General features: G+C 39.6%; 1 protein-coding gene across 4 annotated transcripts in view; it reads right to left on the reverse strand.

The window, feature by feature from the left end:
* The window catches only part of BICRAL (BICRA like chromatin remodeling complex associated protein), a 93,774-nt gene that overhangs the window by 8,398 nt on the left and 66,900 nt on the right, over positions 1–18,476 (reverse strand). For all 4 annotated transcript variants that reach the window (XM_039854656.1, XM_039854655.1, XM_039854657.1 and 1 more), the window contains 4 exons: positions 3,886–3,991; positions 2,953–3,053; positions 1,835–1,896; positions 1,090–1,235 (listed from right to left, as the gene is read on the reverse strand). In XM_039854656.1, coding sequence (XP_039710590.1) covers positions 1,090–1,235; positions 1,835–1,896; positions 2,953–3,053; positions 3,886–3,991 — 415 coding nt within the window. The remainder of the gene's footprint in view (positions 1–1,089; positions 1,236–1,834; positions 1,897–2,952; positions 3,054–3,885; positions 3,992–18,476) is intronic.

Below are 18,476 nucleotides of genomic sequence, written 5' to 3' on the forward strand. Positions count from 1 at the left end.
GATTAGCTCTGCCTTGGTTAAACAACATGCTTCTGCACTGCTTTCCCTCACTGTCCCACTGGTAATGTGATCATGGAAACTAATTTCAATACTAGTTTATTTTACCTTTAATGAAGAAGCCAAAAAAATCACCTATAAAAGAAAACCATATAGCACAGACCAGCAATAAATATCAACGCATAGAGAATGATCCACTTGTTTAGATGATCTCAGCCTCCACTCCCTTCTAATAGTATGAAAAACTAAAACAGTTGAAACAGTGAAGTCCAACTGTCTGGGCTGGACAGACCAGTTTTATGTAAAGACACAAACTAGTTAATGATATTCTGTAGGTCATGGTGCTGTGGCTCTGCCCTTTGTCTGTTGGTCTCCAAAGGTCTCACATTTGTACTTCACTCTTCTCAGAGTCCTTACATCCCTGTTTAACGCTGGATCTATTCCCTGTTCCCTGGACTTCCCAGGGAAGCTCATAGTGGACTGACCGAGACCACAACACTGTGTCGGGGAACTAACGGAGTCAAGTCTTTGGAATGGTAGTGGGAAGGAGGGCAGAACCAAGTTGCATCAGAATGGGCTGAGTTTTAGGTTGGGATAAGGGGCCTTTATCTTTAACTTTTTTTTATTTTTTATTTTTGCCAGTTTCTTGACATACAGCAATGCCTTGTACTCACTTTGTAACCTCAGAGAATGCTTGTGGGGGCTAAAGGACCTATCTAACTCATAAAATTGGTAGTGAGAGCTAAGGATATGAATTCTGCCTAAATACAAGGACTATATCTAAACCACCGTACACAGTACGTAGTTCAGAACCATCCCATCTATGGCCAGCAGATCAAACAATGCTTTGGAGTCACTGCCCCCCCCAAAGTACTCTGACATTTGGATAAACCTTCACAGAATATTGAGAATAAGTCACAACCCTAAACCAGGACTGCAAAATCAATTATGCTAGGAAAAAGTTAGGTCTGTGACTGAAAACAGTGACCTGGATAATAACATCTGGAGGCTACGTGGCTCTCGCTCTTCTGTGGGGCATCCACAGAGGGCACTTGGTATCAAAGTGGCAGCCTGGGGTTATAGCTTGTTTACCTTTCTTCAAGTCTTCCTCAGTGGGCATGGAGCCCTGGCACACGTGGTAGGAGAGTAGCCTCTGCACCGCATCACTTAGTGATCGGAACTGACTTTTATCAGGTGTCACAGCGTGGGCTTGGTCCCTCTGTAACTGCTGGAGAATGCTTTAAAAGAGAAATGGCCAATGTCAATGGAGAGTCATGTTAGGAAATCTAATCCTTTGCATGCAAAGAAAATAAGACATACAGGAATGTTATTCATAGTACAGCAGTTCTGTTTTTTCTTTAATTTTATACTTGGTATACCATGGTAGGTTTAGAGTTTGGTCTAATTGTCTCCATAGAGGACTCAAACTATGGCCCTGGCTTCAAAAGCATAGTGTTCGGACAGTGAGCTCACGTGCGGGAGCTCACATAGACCTTGGCAATACCTGAGCATTGGCCAACTAAGATTATGCTAATATTTCTCTTCTGAATATAGGAGTTTATTAAACCATGCTTCTCTTGGAGACGCTTAGGCCAACCAAAGGGTATGTGGTTTGCTAAAAGGGCAAAGAATTCTTCTTAAGAACAAAAGAGCAAACAGTAGGCTCAAACTATTTTTGATATTATTTATATAATGGAAACAAACTATAGGGAAAGATTTTCAAAGTATATTTAAAAAATAGTATATATATCATTATAACTTGACTTCTGTTGTATATGTATTTAAGGTTAGGAACCTAGAGAAATGTTCAAAATAAGTCATTTCCAAGGTCACTTACAAAGCTCCTTTAGTTAGTTGTTTTGTAGCAGGCCTCTTCTGTCCTCCTGAATGACCATCCACCTAAAGATAAAACATACCCCTTATTATTTCCTTCTTTGAAAAAATAAACAGAATACAGTTACACATAAAGTTCACTATGTTTTGAATATTTGCAACTCCTTATCAAGAGCATATTCTAAGAATGCAGACTTTTGACTTGCTAAAAAAACATCAAACAAGCAAGTCCATAGACTCATGTAGCAAAGTCACACTGTGTCAAGATTACAGAATGCTGTCCTATCAGTTCCTTGGAAGGACAGCTTGTACCTTAAAGCCTGAATCCCCAACTTCCTCTACAAAAGCATCATTATATTTTTGAAAAAATATATTTATGGGTACCGACTCCAGGAACATCTGAAAATTCAGTGGATATTACTTAATTCATCTTCTCGGTGGTAAATAAGGAAGCGAACACTTTCGAGCTCCTATTAGTTTGGACGTGTGATCTAGTAGGGCATTTCTATGTCATGTTAAGGAAACAAATATGCTGCATCAGAACCTGAGAACTGAAACAGACCCTTCACTGAGTACTCCAGGCAGGCCCAGACTAGAACAAGTTTCATTAAGCTATTAGTTGCTAAGTTTGATGAAGAAATTAAGGCCTTTGTAAGCAGAAAACAAAACTTTGTTTTCCTTCCTTTATCAGTGGTTGGGTTAAAAGACGGCAGGGACCGACTACTTCACACATTCCTGGTTGCCACTGCAGAAAAAATCTCTTGGTATAACTAAGAGGAACAGATCTACTTTTGATACAGTAATGAGTAATATCATTCAACAGAAAACTACGTTTTTTGAGTGCCTACTATGTGTTGGTTGCTGGTATATTATAAATTCATGAGGAAAAGATAGCATTGTAAATATGTGAGAAACAGGACAGACGCATTCATCCTATAAACATCAACATAACAAGACCTGGCCCACTGGGGTCATCAGTGAGCACGCTTTTGTGGGCACGCAAGGAGACTGCGCTGGCCGTGCAGATGATGCCAGGCAGCAACTACCAAGCACAAGATGACAATTACATTTTCTTTCAATTATGCTAAACATTAAGAAGAAGCAATGCAAACTGTGTTCTACCTGCACAGCTGGCTGACCAGGAGATGATCCAACTACTTTTTCCTGCTGTGGCTGTGTGGTTCCTAAGGACGCTGGTAAAACTTTGCTTCCAGAATCTTGCCCTATTGGAATTAACACATAAGACAATGTTCAACAGAAACTGTGAATCAGGCCCATCATATAACCCTAAAATCTAATGTACACAGATTATGGAATATTCTGAAAGAGATTTCTTTATTATGGATGCTTACTGTGAAGAAGCAGAGCAGGAAGTATATTTATCCACAAAATCTCTGGGGACAGAGGTAAGGATTATTAAAGCCTATTTAGGTGATAGAAGTAAATAAATAAACGGTAATAAATAAAAGCTGTCAATGCGATAGTCTCAATTATCTAGGGTCTGAGGAACAGGCTTCAAGCCAGTAATCTGTCAGTACTGGCGAAACCTAAAATACTCACAACTTAATGAAAGGGAGGCCCAAACAGAGGACTGACTAGGAGGCTTCACGCTTTTGTCTTTCTAGTACTTATTGAGCAGTGTAGTGTTTGAAGCTTTAGAAGAAATGAAAGACAGCCCATGTTTTTAGTCTCGAGGTGGGGGGTAGGGTTCTAAGTATTGTGTGTGTGTGTGTGTGTGTGTGTGTGTGTGTGTGTAACATGAGGATAGTTATAAAGTCATCTGTGCCATATAATACTAGATTTTGTTATTTATAAGCAGCATACTTTTTCATATAATTTAATGTATCATAATTTATTTAGAAGTGTTTTTTTCTTGCATATAAAATGATGACACAGATGCACATGGAAAGGATACACAAAAAAAGGAATGATGAGAGGAGAGGTGAGACTGAGTCAGAAAGACTGCATGCAGAATGAGGGATGTGAGAGGAGCATCCCTGGGTGTCTGGGAAGTCAGGGACGGACTGAGGAGAGCTTAGTACAAAGGCTCCTGACCTGGCAGTACGGTGCTCAAGAGGCCAGGAATCTGTGCTTGTCTCAGGCCATCTGTGGTCTTGGAAGCGGAAATGGGGGAAGTCTGATTCAAACTTTTTTTCTGAGCCTGTGAAAAAATATTACCGACATGGAAAAATTAATTTCATGACTCAAAGGTTTAACAAATTACTTAAAACACCAACAAAGCCTGTTAATGCCTACCTGGCATCACCTTCAGGTTAGATTACAAAACAAAACAAAAGTTTTAAAACAGTTTCCTAATCACATCAGGAGAATTGCAAGGAGTACCCTTTAAAATCTGCAGGCATGCTGAATTGTTTAGACACCATTCAGTAGGGATGCTGAGTTGATACTAGGCTGCTTTCTAGCTCTTGGAACTGTGCTAGTGGTGCTCACACACAGGCTGAGCAGGGAACTCAGTTTCTATCCCCGGTAGTATTATAACACGCCTGCAAGGATTATGACCCTATCAGTCTCTACAGAGGGTCAGCACAGACTCTGAGCACCTGGTTGGGGCCCAAGCACCAATCCCAAACCTACTGTCAACACTCACTGTTTTCTGAATAGATGATCTAAATAAAGTATATTTCACCCCTGCTACCTGATGTGTCTCTAGGTTGCATCATATGTCAACACCTGGTGGCATGTAACTGGGAAATGTAAATTCAACTGAATATTAGCCTAAGCAAATATTAGAAAAATTAATCTGATATTTAATTTATTGTATGCTTCTTTTCTGTAAACAAGAAAGATGAAATGGATGATATTTAAGGACTAACAAGTTCCTTTTCACTTTAAAAGATGTTATCTCTAGAATGCACTTAAGGTAATAAAGGGCTTTTAAATTACTCTCAATTTTTAATCTTCTATGTCATTATTATTCATAATGCCATAGGTTTTCAGAGTTTTTCCTTCATTTTTTTTTTTTGTATACCATCAGTGGATTTAGAGTTTAGTCTAAACATCTCCACAAGGGACTCAGACTATGACCTTGGCTTAGGTGAAATGTTCTCACCAAGCATTCACGTGTGGGGGCTCACATAGACCCTGGCAATGCCTAAGCATTGGCCAACTAAACTCATGTTAATATTTCCGTTCTAAAGAATTAATTAGTCTAAACAATTAATTATCTATTTGGTTCTCTTTTCTAATATAAGAATGGAGAAGGTTTGGACATTACCCAAAAAAGACTGGAGGAGGCCATAACAAAGTTGGAAAAGGTAGCCTTGCTCATCCTTCCATTAGCTGGGAAGGTCTGACCTGTGTCATTCTAGGTAGACAGGCAATCAATTCTTAGTAAGAAAATCATGAGGGGAAAATCTTCCAGTTTCCACAGTATTTCCTCAAAAACATAACTCCATACTCTCCCACTATAGGGAAGGTCTTCACATGGAAGACACCTGTGCTGTGGAGAGGCCCGGGGCAGACAGTGATCGCAGGTCCTTACAGATATTTTCAGGGCATGAACACTAAGGTCCACCCTGAAGGAAAAGCAAAACAGATAAAACTTGGAACAATGCAGTTTAACAAGGCAAGGCTATAATTAGGTGGGATTCTGACATAGTGAGATCAACAGATGAATAGAGGAACCAGATTAATATGTTCAAACGATCAAAGTCCTTATACAGCTGTTGCCTGTACACATTTTGGAATTTCTTTCAATATGCCTAGTTTACATGAAACAGAAGAACATCACCCTCATTGCTTTAGAACATTGCTTTTTTTTTTTTGATGAAAATGATCTCCCATCTTATTTATCAGGCATGACCTGGATTACTCCTAGCTATTAAACAGACAAGTAAAACAAAATCCATGCATACATAAGTAGTAAAATTATAAAGAAAAAAACAAGGAATAAATTATCATAAAAGTCAGGAGAGGGGTTGAGACTGAGAAGTCACATGGAGGGCACTGTGCGTACTGGCAATATTTTATTTCTTGAGTGGTTATATGGATGGGTATTTGCTTTATAATTACTTGTTAACTGCACATGTATGTTTTGTGCATTTTTTTCTATATGTGTTCCATTTCACAATACAGAAGAATAAAAGGAAAAAAGCCCAGAACAATCTTATCTAATGTCAAAGCTTGAAAATTTGCCATCATCTGAGGGTATAGAGTGCTTCTGTGTCTAAAAGCAAAGTTATTATCCGCAGAGGGCACGTCTCCTTTCAGCACGTTCTAGGTGTTTCACAGTCCCTTGTTGGCCTGTGTGGGTGTCGAGCATTGGCATCTGTGTGTTCTCATCCTCTAACTACTGCCTTGGTTCCTCATTGCATCCCATCCCTCGGGACTAGAACAATCAATCCAGTTGTTTCCTTGTGGGGGTAACAGAGGTTTGGGGTAGGGTGGCTAGGGCCATGGTGGTGACAGAATCGAAATCTTGGGGAACTTGGTCTGGCCCCTACATTGGAATCGCCTGGATTTACCAGGTCTGCAAGTTTGGAAAGTTCTGCTGTTTCCAGAAGGCACTGGTCCCTCCCAGTCCACTTATTTTCAAGGCAGGACTTTTTTTCTCTGTCTGGTTCACTGCAACCCCAGCACCAGAACAAAGCCTGGCACCATAGTAAGCACACAGCAAACACTTTTTAAATAAAAATGAGTGAATGAATTCCACTGCAGCATAAGTCATAAGGGCCTGTCCCTTCTCCCAGTCCAGCCGCCCCTCCTTTCCCTCACTCGCCAGGAGCCATCGACTTTCTCCTATTCCCTAAATTTAGGCTGCCCACAGTTGACAATCTTTTCCAGAAATAACATTTATCATTCTGTTGTTTTTACTAAACTCTTAGAGAAAGCTTGTCCTTGAAATGTATTTTCTTCACAAATAGAGAAGCTATTTCAGGATATTTTGTTGAGCACTTGGCTCAAAGAACTCTACTAATATCAATGTACAATTTTAACTATTTAGACCCCACAAATTATCTTGATACTAAGTGAACGCATAGTAAAACCCCAGTGAATCAGAATACTTAACATGTTAATTTTGCCCTCCTGGCACATTTTGAAAGAAGCCAATTACAAAATTAGCAAGATGATATTTATCCAACAACAGCCATTTGCTGAATGAGGGAGACCACTTGGATCTGCCTAACCACACCCTCCTCTGGGAATTGTCACAGAAATGGGTCAGAGCCAGCAAGGTTAGAGCACACGCAAAGGTGTGTTACCTGCCAGAGGGTGTTAAGAGCTAAAACCCAGGGAAAGAGCACCTTTCCTCCCCTCCCCCCACCCAAAAGTGCCACATCCACCAGAGGGGGCAGTTTACCTCCCCAGAAGGGTGCCTTTTTCTGTTTGGGCCCAGAGGGGCACTTTTCCCCAATTTGAATGAAAGCCTGGTATAGAGCAGCAGAGGCCCTGCTTGGGTCCTCATGTTTCCCACAACCTTGCTCCTCTGCCCGTGGCTTACTGAACCACAGCAGGCCAATCAGACTCTCTCCCGGGAATTTAGAGTAGGGGTGGGAAGGGGCGGTGGATACCTAAGGGCTGTGGTTCTCAAATGCTGGTTTATAGACTGGTTATATGAAGAGCACCTGGGGAGCTTCTACAAGGCAAAGTTTCTGGGTTCCATCCACAAAAATCCATTCAGAAATCCAATGTGGGCTTAGGAATTTATAATTTTAAAAAGGTCTCCAGGTGATTCTGATGCATTACTAAGTTTTGGAAACCACTGCATTTGCAGTCTCTGTTAAATCCTTGGATCATAATGTAAAGGTGGCCTGGTGGCCATTTTGGTCCAGGAGAAGAGTAAGGGGAACAATGAAGGCGAGATAAGAGGCCATGCTATCTTCAGGAGGTTGAGAGAACAGCGGAGAGCCTGATTTCTGACTCTCATAAGGAGCTGCACTATATTTCCTAGATATTCCCGCCCCCTCTCCCCACCTTTTTTTGTGTAAAAGTGTTAGGGTGAGTTTCTTATAGTTGCAACCCAAAGTACCTTGACTAAGATGTTTGGGTGTCAACTGTATACCCAGCACTATAATAATCACAGAGAAGGAATCTGAAGGATACCATACACGATCTTTGCCCCCTGAAAGTTTACCATCCAGAAAACATCCAGGCCCACCATTTGATCAGTGAACTACAATTATGGTATCCAGTCTCAACTGGGCTCTCATGCCTGTCCAGGAATCCTTTCTTTCCCCTAGCCAGCTCCTTTGTTCTTTCCCACAGAACACTATTTCATTATTTTCAAACCTGTAAGCCAGGTGAGAACTTGTTCAACTTTCAAAGCTACAATCTTATCTGCAGCACCCCTTTTCATCTTTCCCCCTTCTTTTGTTATAATGGAAGAGCCATCCTCCTTCTTTTCTGCAAAGAAACCCATCAGTGCTTTAGAATTCATTGTCCTTCTCCTTCTTGTCAGCTTTGAAAAAAGCTCAAGCCTTTCCCATACTTAAAAACAAAACAAACCAAAAAAAACCCCAATTCTCTTGACCCCACACATCATTGTAGCTACTGCTGTCTCAGTTGCTTTCATTTTTCTAAAAATTGTCTGTACTCATTACCACATCTCACTCTCTTTAGTCTTGCAGTTGGCCTCTGCACCTATCATTCCATAGAAACACATCTTACCACGGCCAACTACTGCCTTCTTGTTGCTAAATCTGTCAGCAACATTCTGATCCTTACCTCCCCTTACTCCTCAGTGACACTTCACTCTGTGGGCCTCGTCCTTCCTGCCTGCAACATTCTCTTAGATTCCAAAATTCTACACCCCATTGGTTTTATTCCTCCTCTCTGGAACCTTCTGAGTCTCACTTGTGGATTCCCCTTTCTGTGTCCATTTCCTAAATGTTGAGGTGCTTTGAGGTTCTTTTCTGGCCGTTTTTTCTTCTCTATTTACACACTCTCCCTGATCCATTTCATTCACTTCCACCACTTTGATTATAATTTATATGCTGATCAACCTTACTTCAGCACATATTTTAGTCCTATGCTTTAGTATATATAGCAGTTTATCATACAACTTAGTTGTCCTACAGAAACCTCAGACTTGGCAAATATATCCTAAAATAAACTCATAACTTCCCTTCAAATCACAATTTCTTTCCATGTGCTCTATCTCAGTGGACCTAGGTGTCACTGTCAGGAACCTATGTGTCATCCTTATTTCTCTACTATAGCCAATCAATTAAAAGTTCTATCTAACCTAATTATCTCAAATCCATTCACTGCTCACCATCTCTATTGCCACTTGGCTAGTCTAGGTCTTCACTATTTCATGCTTAGACTACGACACTGGCTCCTTAACGTGACACATAAGGTCCTGGATGATTTGGTCCTGGCTCATCCTTCCCGCCTAAACCTTTGCACCCCTCACCTGTACATGTTTTCCTTCCCCCACAGTACCACGGCCTTTTCTCTCTCCAGGCTCTGCACTTGCTGTTTCTACCCCTAAACATTCTTCACTCAGACCCTCTCTTGCTGGAGAATTCTTCCTTCTCCCTTAGAAGGTCTCGGACAAAAACCATCTTCCCCAACCATCCCATGTGGTTAAAGGTTTCTTTGCAGAGCCTGGCACTCTGGACTACCTCTACTAGAGCACTTAATTACTGCATGTGGCTGTCAGCTTATCTATCTGCTTCCTGCCATGCAATAGATTATTGTGTCCCTGGGACCTGGCAGAGAGCTGGCCCTGGTAAGTACTGAAATACTATTGAATGACTGACTAAATCAATGAAGGAAACATTAGCACAATAAGAGATTATATACCTAAGTGGGCAGTACAAACAAAAAAGGCAGAGAAAAAAAATCAAGGGAGGGACTGAAAGGCTTTATTCGTGGAGGGGCTTTGGGTGGAGTCCGAAGCAGGGGAAGAATTTAGACCTGATAGCAAAGGACCTTCAATGAATACCCATCAGCAAAGGCTGGAGGCTCATGATGAGTCTGGGAACAATGGGAGACAGCCTGGCTAACCTGGACAGTTTCTGACTTGGATAACCTTACTCACCAGTCAAAGAAGTTTGTGCTTTCTCCTGTGACAAAAGCAAGCTCCCAGATGATTTGGTTCAGGTCACCAAGCAAATGTTTTAGAGAGATTAAAGTGGTGGAAATCAAGCTTTTGGAAGAGGCCAAAGGCAGATTAATCACCTAGACAATTGTTACAGTTGTCTAATTGTGATATGAATGGGCCTTGGAAATCATCTAGCCCAGTGATTCTCTATTCTGGTTGTTCTTTAGAATCACTTGGGGGAGCTTCTGAACAATGCAGACGCCTAGAGCCCTTTCTCCAGACCATTTAAATCAGAACATACGGAGGTGAGGCCCAGGTATTCATAATTTTTAAAATCTCCTCAAGTGAGTGATTCTATTGCATAGCTAGGATCCCTCATTTTTAAGAAGAGAAAACTAGGGCTCAGAGAATTAAGATACGAACTCAGATCACAAAACACTAGTAAGTATCAAGGCAGGACCTATAAGTGAGCTCTGACTCCTAATCTAACTTTTATTTTTCCCAGTATACTGCAGTCCCTCTTAAAGTCTAGCTCAGGTTATGGATATAGAAAAAGAGAGAAATGGAAAGTAGTATGGTGTAGATAGCTAGCAGATAAAGTCTGCCTTTATGAGCAAATTTGCCCATGCTCTGAACCTCTATCTCCTTGAAATAGGAATAATGCTAGTTGTAGCCCCAAGATAAGGATTAGAAATACCATATATTGTCCCTGGCACTATATCTGTTGTTAATAATATGATCATGATTTTCATTATTATTACAAAGAATGGATATGAGACATTCAAAGAACTTGAAGGATCTGATAACTTATTAAAGGTTTAGAAGAGAGGGAAAAACAAGAACATCTAGATTTTGAAGTCTAGGTGTCTGAAGATGCACTGGTTCCACAGTAAGGTAGGCAGGCTGAGCTAGAGGGGACAGAGAATTAGGGAGGAATAGGCAGTACTGAAGACTTCAGTTTTGATCACTGTAACCAAAGCATATGGTAGGTGCTGCTCTTAAGGAATTTAAAATCTACTAAATCTTTTTGTGATCTAAGGAGATTTAGACTTCAAATAAATTATTTACTTTGTTTGATAGGTTAAACTCTTATAAATCTCCTTCTTTAATCATTGACTTTTGAGTATTAATCCATTTACAAGAAAGTTTAAACCCTGTAAATGATACTCCGCATTAAGAGACTTAAATTCACAGGGCTCCCTGGAGAAATGGCTTATTCTAGGTCTGAGGCGAGGTAATCATAAGACAAGCCTATAATATCTTGTGCTATAAGGTGCTCAAAGGAGATGGGAACATGTCAAAAGCATAGAAGCCTCCACTGATCAAATTGGGGACAATTCAAACATCAAAAATAAATGAATGAATGAATGAATGAATAAATAAATAAAGCAAGCAAGCAGCAACAGATTGTAACACATTAACTACAAAGGAAACACACGATCTTTTAGAGATATACACTAAAATATTACAGATAAACATATGTCTGGATTAGTTTCAAAATAATATGGGGCAGGGAGAAAGTGAGTGGGGTATGGATGAAACAAGAATAGCCATGAGTTGGTAAGCACTGAAGCTGATTGAGTATAGGGGCTCATTACACTCTCTTGTCTACTTTTGCTCATGAGTAAAATTCTCCATAATAGAAAGTTTAAAAATGAATGCAACCCCCCCAAAAAAACCTTATAAGTTTATAGTGTTACTTAAATTACTCAGCCATAAGAAAAGATGAAATACTGCCATTTGCAACAACAGGGATAGATCTTGAGGATATCATGCTAAGTGAAATAAGTCAGACAGAAAAAGTTGAGAACCATATGATTTTACTCATATGTAGGATATAAAACTAAAAGTAACAAACAAACTTGATAAACAATCAGAGACTCATGGATAAGAACAGTGGATTTGTGGTTACCGGAGGGGAGGTGGGAGTGGGGAGGTAGATAGCAGTAAGGCGGGTGTCAAATATTTGGTGGCAGAAGGAAATTTAACTTTGGGTGGTAAACACACAATGCAATATACATACGATGTATTACTGAATTGTACACTTGAAGCCTATTTGATTTTATTAACCAATGTCACCCCAATAATTTTAATTAAAAAAAAAAAAGTGAGAGGCAGAAGAAAAGTTCTGCTATATGGAAAAATCCCAGCTAATAACTATAGATAGGATAACACAATCAGAAAATCATTTTGCAACCATAAGGGTAATATTCAGGGGAGAATTATCAATGGAGTCTCAAATCACTGAATGAAAGGCTGGGGAACAAGATAGTCTAGTGGTCTCAAAGCACCATCCTAGAGATCATTTCTTCTTTACAAAGGGAACAAGGTACCTGTGAGTCCCTTGAGGAGAAATCTGGAGGAGGCCACCATGACTGAGCGATCGTACTCAAAATCACCAATAATGGAACGAAACGACATTATGTGTCTTGCCAAAATTTAGACTGAATCTAATCATAAGGAAAACAATCAGATAACTCCACACTGAGGGCCACTCTACAAGATAATTGATCTGGGTGGCAGCAGACTAAAGAGATACGACAATGAATGAAATCAGTGCTCTATGCCAAGTTTCTAGAGTGAAGCATTGTCATAAAGAACATTATTGGGTTAACTGGAAGAAATGTGATCTAATTTTATTATATTAATGTTAAATTTCTTGGGAGTGACAATGATATTGTGGTTGTGCTGAAGAAGGTCCTTGTTCTTAGGAGATACCTGCTGAAGTATTTAGAGGTAAGGGGGCATGACGTTTGTAATTTAATTTCAAGTGGTTCAGAGAAAAAAGTTGTGTGTGTGTGTGTGTGTGTGTGTGTGTGTGTGTGTGTGTGTAGAGACAGACAGACAAAGCCAATGCTGCAAAACATAAACACCTGGTAAATCTAGGTGAATGGGTTCACTGTACTCTTTCAGCTTTTCTGTGGGTTTGAAAGTTTTCCTAATGCAAAAGGTGGGTGAGGACTTAAATTCACTCTACAAGAAGCTGGTTACATTGGTTGTCTGCAGGCAACTGGGAGGCTGGAGGACAGAAGGAGGGCAATTTTTCACTGTAGTATACATCTTTCTGTGCCTTTTGATTTTTGAACCAAAAAAATTATCTATACCAAAATAAAGTGTATGCTTAAAAACCTAATCCTCTAATATTAACCCTGTACAATATCAAAGCTTGCTGAATTAAACTTCTCCAAATAGACAAACACTGGTCATGCTATTTATGTTCATTACACTGTCATATGAAGTAATTTATACAGAACTTTTACACAGGAATTATCAAGTAAAAGAGTTGCTATAAGTGTTTCTGGATGTCCTAGGGTTTAAACGTTAGACAACACCTCAACACTACTTTTCCAATTCATGCCGCATCTAAGGTTATGTCCTCCTTAATCCAATATACCTGATGCTTTAATTGTTCTGGAAAATCTACAGCAGGAACACACTTGACAAAATGCAACTGACCTAGTCCCCAATACTTTTTGGCAGTAAAAGGCACAATAAAATTACCCTGGAGCTGCCAAAGTTGGCTTCTTGTTACCTTTGGATAACTGAAACTTTTGGGAGTCAGAGAGATTTTTCCCCCCATTGAAGCATTATTTTAAAAAAAGAAATAAAAAGAAATGATCATGCTGATTATAATCAATTATAATAACAAACATAAAGCAAATCAATACATACTGATATAAAATGATCCTCAAGTAATATAATTAAGCAAAACAAATCTGTGGTGTGTTGCAGAGATAGGTAAATATATGTCATATTGCAGATATCTCTGAAAGAATAAAGAATCTAGAAACAGTGGTGGCCTCTGGGAGGGAAACTTGAGGAAGGAGACCTGACTTTTCACTCTAAACTATTTTGGAACTGTCTTTAATTTTTACCAATTGCATGTTTTACTTATTTGTTTAAACATGAACAAATGTAGTTTGATAAATGCTGTTTTGGTATCACCTTCTCTATGAGGATTAAGTTTTTAAAACTAGAAGAAAATTAGAATAACCTGTAATCCTACCACCTGGAGAATTGCTGTTAACGTTTTAGTGCATTTCCTTCTAATCAAGTTTCTGGGTGTTTTATAAGCAAGAGGGTTTTCTAATTCGCCATATTGTTTCTCCCCAACATTTTTCTGAAAGTGAAAACAAATTGCTTATTAAATATTTTACATTTAAATGTACACTTTATTCTGTAAGCCTTTCCTCAGATCTTTAATCATTTTTTGAAACATTTAAAATGGCTACTTCATAGTACTTCATCATATCCAATCTTTCTCTTATTATTGGATATTTGAGTTTCAGAAAAAATTTTGCAACACTTTGGTTGCAAAGATTATCTATAGTATTATATTTTTTGAGTAAGTATAGGGAAAATAAGAAAAAAATACATGTATCTGATTAGCTGTGCGAAAATAACATAGGATAAATAAACTAGAAACTAAAGAGATTGGTGAATAGAGGGGGTGGGTGAGAACTGGCAGAAAAGGATGGAGGGTTGAGGTAGAGAGCAGGGTTAGGGAAGAGTGAGATGGCTTCAGGTACACTTTCTGCATAGTCCTGAGTTCTGGGACCATGTTTATGGTTCATGTGTTAAAAAGAAATTAAATAGATAAAATCAACAAGAATAGTGGGGAAAGAATCCAAAATAAAATATAAACAAAAATATTTTTTAAATGAATAGTATACCAAGGATGAAAAATAAAATGAAGTAACTCAAGTAATTTTTGAACATAGAATTTTAACTATATATCTTTAGACTAAAAAAGACAGAATTGTAAACCAAAACTGAAATCTAATTAGTAGGCTTGTTTTTCACAGTGGGATGGATTAGTAATTCTGAAGTTATTTTCTCTATACTCTAGGATTGAGGAAATGAGTAAATATATTGTGGAGCTGGTTTTCTCACTGTTAGAAAAGGAGTTACAAATATGGAAACAAGGGAGACTTGAATAAAGAACCCTGTGGTCCTGGATTGGAATTGTATCAGTATGAACTATACAAAACAGATTGATAGATATATAAATAGCTATTGATGTTGGGTTTATGTAAGTCCTAGCTGCAACCTCAGTAGCAACAAATATGTAGTACTGAGATCTTGGTTTCTAAATACTGTTCTCCATTAGAAGAAATAGGCGCCTTTAAGAAATGGTCGATTCCAGGACAGGGGCAGGGAAAGTAAAAGATGAACATGGAACGTCTTGTTCTGCCAGAAATTAAAGAACATGCTCAAAGCATGATGGAAACATATCAAAAGGATGAGCAGCCAAATTGGAGGGGTGCCCACTGTCCATCAAATTAATTTGAGCATCAATATAAATGATTGTAACCATCTTTAACCCATCAAATAAAATAAGAATCTGTAAGTCCATACTGATATAAACAAACATATAAGTAAACAAGGAGAAGGAAAAGCTTTTTCTTAGATTAGAATGCCAACAATTAATATAGAACAAATGAAGGAATTAGAAAATCTCTATTTTGTGACCATCACAATAACAGCTAATTCGGTAAAACTGATTCAATCAGGAATTATCAATGGAAGCGTAAACTAGTGTGTGCAAGTTTGATGAGCAACTGGCTATCTACAGTTTCAAAGTATCTTCCACAAAAAACTTATTAAGATGCATCAAACAATATCTTAAACAAGTGTTCAAAGTTAACATCAACAGTAATGGGACAAGTCCACATTGTGAGGGCACATCATTTCTGCAGCAATCCTACCAAAAACATGTGACCTAAAACTAATCATGAGGAATATGAGAGAAACCCAAATTTAAGGACATTCTATAAAACTGATTTGTACGCTTCAAAAAATATCAAGGTCATTTCAGGTCAAGATAATGAAGTAGATAAACCCTGTGCTCTCCTCCTCTCATGACCACACCAAAATTACAACTACAGAACAACCATCCTTGAGAATCACCTGAAGTCTAGCTGAACAGAAATCCTACAACTAAGGACATATAGAAGACATATAAAGACTGGTAGGAGGGGTGGAGATGTGGAATGGGCTGATCTTAAACCTGCAAGTAGCAGATAAAAATTGGGTGGGTTATCTTGGCTGTAGAGATGCTCCCAGCGGAGTGAGGGAGTGCTAGCCCCACACCGGGCTCCCCAGCCCAGGGTTCCAGTGCCGGGAAGAGAAGTTCCCACAACTTCTGGCTATGAAAACCAGCAGAGATTGTGGCTGAGTGAGACAGAGGACTGCTGAAGTCCCAGGTTTTCTTTTTTAAGGGGCCACGCACCAACTTACTCTGAGCTCCAGCGCTGGGCCAGCGGTGCAAAAGGCACTTGGTACATACAGGAGGAAATGAATTATCTTGCTTCAGGGGGAGGACTGGAAGGGCAGCTTTCTCCCAGATAGAAGTGCTAACAGAATCCATTGTTTCTTTGTTGAGCCCTCCCTCTTCCCGGTGTGCAGACAAAGGTGGCCACTATATCTGAGTCTCCATCAATCTGGCTAACTCTGGTCGCCCCACCATGGTGATTCCGAGACTCTGCTCCAGCCAAGTTGCGGGCCTACCCAAGCCTCTTCCAGTGTCTCTTCCATACAAATGGCCTGTCTTGGCTCATATTATAGACTTTCCTAAAATCTCTCAAAGGTTTACTAAATCCAAAAAAGTAGCATGTGGCCTCAGCATGTCCATACATCTTGCTGAACAGCCCCACGCCTGGCACTAGTGGCAGTTGGCCTCGGTTTGTGGCTTGGCCTCTCAAGGCACCTCCAAGCCTAGCGCATGTGATAGCCATCTGCAGATTGCTTGGTGGCTTATGCAAGGTGGCCCTGGGCTGAGGCTGAACTTGGCCTACTGCAGGGACCCTCCCAGGAAGTTCCAGGGCTGGCACACCTGGTGGCTGGTTTCAGACTGAGCCAGAGCACACTCAGGGCTGCATCCAAGGACGACACAGCCAAAGGGCAGATTGGGCAGGCACCAGTGCACTGCTCAAGTGAATCCTGCTCAGTAGGATCAGCCCCTGTACAAGAGCTCCTCCACTGCAGTCATGGCCGGTCCTCACAACCAATCTGCCCGAGGGTCAATCTCTCCCAATGTTGAGTAAACAGCAACCAAGGCTCAACTACAACAAGAGGGCACACACAACCTATACAAGGGATGCACCTGGACCACCTAGCTCAGGTGACTAAAGAGACTGCACCACTGGGCCCCACAGGACACCTAGTACATAAGGCCACTCAACTAACACTGGGAAACATAGGAGCCCTACATAATGCATAGAAAAAAACAGAAAGGCAGCCAAAATTGGGAGACAAAGAAACATGTCCCAAATGAAAGAATAGAACAAAGCTCCAGAAAAGGAACTAAACAAAATAGAGACAATCTACTAGATGCAAAATTCAAAACTCCAGTTATAAGGATGCTCAATGATCTCAGTGAGAACTTTAACAAAGAGATAGGAAATATAAAAGCGGAGATAGAAAACATAAAAAGAAACCAGTCAGAAATGAAGAATACAATAACTGGAATAAAGAATGCATTAGAAGAAATCAATAGTAGATTAATTAGATGAAGCAGAGAATCGAATCAGTGATTTAGAAGATAAGGTAGCAGAAAACACTCAAGCAGAACAGCAACAAGAAAAAAGAATCCAAAAAATAAGGATAGTTAAAGGGGCTTCTGGGACAACATCAAGTGTACCAACATTTGCATCATAGGCATACCAGAAGAGTAAGAGAGAGAGAGCAAGGATTTGAAAACCTATTTGAAGAAATAATAACAGAAGACTTCCCTAACCTGGTGAAGGAAATAGACATACAAGCCCAGGAAGCACAGAGTCCTAAAAAAATGAATCCAATGAGGCCCACACCAAGACTAATCATTAAAATGCCAAAGGGTAAAGAGAAAGAGAGAATCTTAAAAGCAGCAAGAGAAAGGCAATTACCTATAAGGGAGTACCCATAAGACTGTTGGCTGATTTCTCAACAGCAACTTTGCAGGCCAGAAGGGATTGGCAATAAATATTCAGTGATGGATATTCAGTGAACCAAGAGTAATCTACCCAGCAAAGCTATCATTTAGAATTGAAAGACAGATAAAGAACTTTCCAAACAAGAAAAAGCTAAAGGAGTTCATCACCACCAAACCTGTATTACAAGAAATGTTAAAGGGACTTCTTTAAGAAGAAAAAGATTAATAATGTGAATAAAACAACAACTACATATCTATGAGTAATTAAATGTAAGTGGATTAAATGCTCTAACCAAAAGACACAGGGTGGCTGAATAGATAAGAAAATAAGAACCTTACAAATGCTGCCTACAAGAGACTCTAAATCGAAAGACCCACACAGACTGAAAGGGGTAGAAAAAGATATTTCATAAATATGGAAATGAAGAAAAAAAAGTTGGGGTAGCAATACTTTTATCAGACAAAACAGACTTTAAAAACAAAGGCTATAACAAGAGACGAAGCAGGACCCAGTAATCGCACTTCTGAGTATTTATTCAAAGAAACCCAAAACACTACTTTGAAGGGTCATGTGTGTTGACTGCAGCATTATTTACAATGGCTGAGATGTGGAAGCAACCTGAGCATCCATCAATGGATGAACAGATAAAGAAGAGGTGGCACATATATACAGTGGAATATTACTTAGCCATAAAATAGAATGAAATGTTGTCATCTACAACAACA

Source organism: Pteropus medius, unplaced genomic scaffold, assembly GCF_902729225.1.
Source record: "Pteropus medius unplaced genomic scaffold, Ma_sr-lr_union100, whole genome shotgun sequence".
NCBI lineage: Eukaryota > Metazoa > Chordata > Mammalia > Chiroptera > Pteropodidae > Pteropus > Pteropus medius.